The following is a 4,010-nucleotide window of genomic DNA, read 5'->3' as shown; positions in this document are numbered from 1 at the left end:
AGCTGAACAAGATGAAAAAATGATTTTTTGAAGTGCTTCGAAGATTGGAAAAAACGTTGGCACAAGTGCTTAATATCTCATGGGGATTACTTTGAAGGGGGCAAAATAGATTTTAATGAATAAATAAATAATTTTTGAAAAAACACAAAATTCGCGATACTTTTTGAACACACTTCATATATAGCCTGTAAGTAATCCCATTCTAGTAATCTGGATTAAAAATATGTGAACAAATAAACCGGAAATTGATTCCTTTTCATTTTATATTCCATAAAAAAAATAAAAATCGATTTGGATCACCCTTTATAAGTGAATGTACTCGCATGTAATGAAAGAAACCCTTTAAGTTCTTGACAAGCGACGCCAGAAGTCTTCACGAAGAAGTCATTGTTAAGTGTGTTAAGAGAATTCGAATATTTAAATATACACAAGTCCCATTTGATCGTCTTTATTTGTACTCATGCGCTTGCATGTGTATGTGTGTGTTTTATTATGCGTACATATTGATTTTGTGTATTTATTTAACTAATCGACTTAGAAACTTAACATATGGAAAAAGACAAATAAATTAACATCAATCGCTTGTAAAAATACTATCTACTAAATTAAATAAACTTATCCCTATAAGGCGAGTAGGTCAAATCATCTACGCCTTGCACATGACGCGCTGCATAGCTATCAATGCCGACGTAAGTTTCGGACGCTATTTGAGCTAGTGGACTCTCTTCAATACCAGGCAGATACATATTGCCGATGAATGATTGAATATTTGCAATGCCAAGCGTTGGGTACTGAAATCCGGCATGGAAATCTTTTGCCTCTTTATTAGGTAAATTAAGACTCTCCTTGGAAACTAAAAACTCAGTCATGTCTGCAGCTGAAGTGTCTTTCGATGCTCCATAATTTTTGTTGGCTGGTAGGTAAGTATTACTGCTATATTGGTGGAATGAGGTTGGCTTAGCAAAGCCATAACCGCTCGGCAAAGACTTTTCGGCACTGTAGTAAGACTTATGCCCGACATAACCGTTCGTTGATGATGGCTCCATAATTCTTTTCGGATCTATATACGGTTTCGCAATTTTCGTATGCATTCTATAAGAGTTACTGTTAGCAGCGACACCAATGCTGTTAGGAGTCTCCAGTACAAATTCTGCTCTTGGGTTCTGATACTTCGACTCATAAATTTTGATGGTTTCAGTTTGCATTTGCGGTTGGTCATGTAGATTAGGGTATTTATGATGGTGATGGTTTTGGTATGCACTCGAGTCTTGCTCGAAAGGTGGTTCATAGGTCTCTATCAGTTTGTATGTTTGCACATATTTTGTAGGTGACTTAGGAGCACTTTCATCAGAATGGCTATCGTAATCCTCTTGCTCTATGGGATGTACTGAATGCTTGGTTATGTGATCGGTATGTTTCAGATAGTCCATATGCGTATTACTAATTGGATTTTTTAAATCGGATAGCAGAATATTCGTCAATAAAGTGTCGTAATCAGTGTGCTGAGGCTTTGCGGCAGTTGACTTATGCGGTAAGTGCTTTCTGTGATTGCGCTGACGATGATGTTGTAGAATTTTGTGTGTTGGGATGCAAATTATTGTTGGGTCATGCAAGTTAGGCTCATAATGCGTATGAGTTGCAGCGGATATTTCTTCGGGTAAGTGCACTTTAATATGAACATTTTCGCTGCCAAATGCGGGCTCGCCAAAGTTGAAGTGGAAAATATTGCAGAACGTAAGTAGGGACTGTGAAATGGAAATGAAATATTTTTCAGAGTTCATCAAATTCGCTTTTGGATTAAATTATGTATTTACAGGTCTGTTTATGAAGCAAATAGTTTGTAGCAATTGCTACAAATTATCACGTTTTGGTGTTCAGGTGCCCAAAAAACTTGCAAAGTAGGGGAAAGTGAGAGAGCGAAATGATATTTCATTTTGAGGGGAAGTTACAAGTTTTTGCTGGATAAATTTTTACTTGTAAGAGTTTGCAAGTGAGAAAAACAGCTGATCGCAAAGTGAAAATAGGCACGAATTAAAATTTGCAAATTGCAATTGCTAATGGAATGTTCTTCATCTGACAGCGATGATGAAATGGAACAAATTATTGTGGACCAAAAGAAATCATGTGATTTCGAAGCTTGTTATTTTGCATTTTACTTGCTTTATAATTTTTTTTTTAATTTAATACGAAGTAAATTAAGTGAAAAAATTTTTAATTTTTGTGATTTTTCCTGCCCACAATTTAATCAGCTGCTAGTAAAACTTCCAAATTCTTACTGGTTTTATATTCATGTACTTTTTTTGATCTTTTTCTCTTTGAGAGAGAATTCTCGGAAATTAAGTTACTGACAAATTACTGGATAATTTTTACATGAACAGAGCTTATGTATGTGATTTATTTCTGATGTTTATACGAAGCTTGCTATTTATATTTCTGGCCTTGGGCATTACTAGTGTTGTCAGGCGCCATCTGACCTTTCCTTGGGGGAGTTTGACATATTTTGTGAAAATTAAAGCGTGAGCGTTTTCGTGCGATAATTTGCACAATTTTGACAGAGATTAACAAAAAAAGAAATTGTACGCTGAGAAAGTACCGTCTTTTGGCGTTTTGGCCGAGCTCCTCCTCCTATTTGTGGCTTGCGTCTTGATGTTGTTCCACAAAATGGAGGGACCCATAGTTTTAAGCCGACGCCGAAAGGCAGATATTGTTTTTAAAGAGGAGCTTTGTCTTGACAGAAATACACTCGGAGGTTTGCCATGGCCTGCCGAGGGACGATCGCTATTAGAAAAAACTTTTTCTTCATTTTGGTGTTTCACGGAGATGCGAACCTACGTTCTCCGAATTCCACACCTACGTTCTCCGTCACGCACCAACTCATACGGCTACGGCGGGCGTACCATGAATTTTCCCATGGCCACTGTTCGCTCACCGCCGAATTACGGGATGGTCGTGCCAAATCAGTTGTTGTGCCGGAAAATATCAATGCAGTGTGTGAAATGATTGAGCTAGATCGTCATGCTACATACCGTAAAATTGAGGAATTCGAGAACATTAGCATGACGAGCATCAATAAGACTTTGCATTATCTCTGTGTGATAAAAAAGGTATGTTTGCATGGGATGCCAAACAATTAAAAAATTCACCTGGAAACGCGAGTGAACAAAGTGCTTCGAAAATGGATTCAAGCGAAAGCAAAAGTGTATTGATCATTGTGGAGAATATTTTGAAGAACAATAAAACCGTTCTCAATGATCATTTTTCCATTGTTCGGCCAGAAATATAAATAGCAACTCTCGTATTTGAATTTTCAAAATGGGTTGAAAACTTTAGGGTAAATTTGCACGTATGCACTTAAACGTCACTTGGAGTTTTTTCTATACCAGAAGTCGATAATACATTTTTAACAATTTTTTAATTTTTTGACCATTTAAGCTTTTAAGTTTTTATATATAAAAAATCTCATTATGTTATTTTTATACCCTCGCGCAGTTGTGACTATGAAGAGAGAAGTCGTTTTAGCCATGGTTGTTCGTCCATGTGAACGATAACTCGTCAACTCAGAGTGGGCATTTAAAAAATGTAATTTCTCACTTACAATTGTTAATAATCGTATTTTGCATAAAAATTGGGAAACTTGAAAGAATCTAAATTTTATCTTTCTTTTGAAAGACCATTTTTATAGGTTTGGAGAAAAAGAAATCCATTTTTTTTGCGTAAAATTGCACGTAATTAGCTGTTACTGTATCGGCACCATAGAAACCATTCATAATTTCAGCTATCTGGCTTGTATTTTCGTCATTATCAATGAAAAACTGTAAAATGTACGGAATTTTCTCTTTGTTGATTTCCATTGTTAACACCATGTAACTCTTAAGGGGGTAGTATGGTTAATTCGGTGTAAAACAAGCATATTTTTCGAAATTTTTTTTGTCGACACAGTTGATTTATTCAAAATTTTAAAATTACTTCATTATAAAGTCATATTTAAAGAATATTGTGTGAAATTTTCA

At 35.7% G+C, this 4,010-nt stretch overlaps 1 protein-coding gene across 1 annotated transcript; it reads right to left on the bottom strand.

Moving 5' to 3' along the window:
- Positions 1 to 474: 474 nt before the first annotated feature.
- On the bottom strand, positions 475 to 3,083 carry LOC128857480 (uncharacterized). The gene is made up of 2 exons (XM_054093235.1): positions 3,027 to 3,083; positions 475 to 1,745 (listed from the first exon to the last, which is right to left on the bottom strand). Exons 1-2 carry the CDS (start codon positions 3,081 to 3,083, stop codon positions 606 to 608), a joined length of 1,197 nt encoding a protein of 398 aa, XP_053949210.1. The 3' UTR covers positions 475 to 605.
- Between the last annotated feature and the right edge of the window lie 927 nt (positions 3,084 to 4,010).

This window comes from Anastrepha ludens, chromosome 3 (genome assembly GCF_028408465.1).
Source record: "Anastrepha ludens isolate Willacy chromosome 3, idAnaLude1.1, whole genome shotgun sequence".
Classification (NCBI taxonomy): Eukaryota; Metazoa; Arthropoda; class Insecta; order Diptera; family Tephritidae; genus Anastrepha; species Anastrepha ludens.
This window is presented reverse-complemented; position numbering and strand designations above follow the sequence as displayed.

What these genes read in the sequence shown, in the direction of transcription:
- LOC128857480 (XM_054093235.1), bottom strand. Translation starts at nt 3,083, where the DNA reads ATGCAAAGTCTTATTGATGCTCGTCATGCTAATGTTCTCGAATTCCTC. An exon ending in TCGAATTCCTCAATTTTACG is followed by an intron (nt 1,746 to 3,026) that starts GTATGTAGCATG and finishes TCCATTTCACAG; the next exon opens with TCCCTACTTACGTTCTGCAA.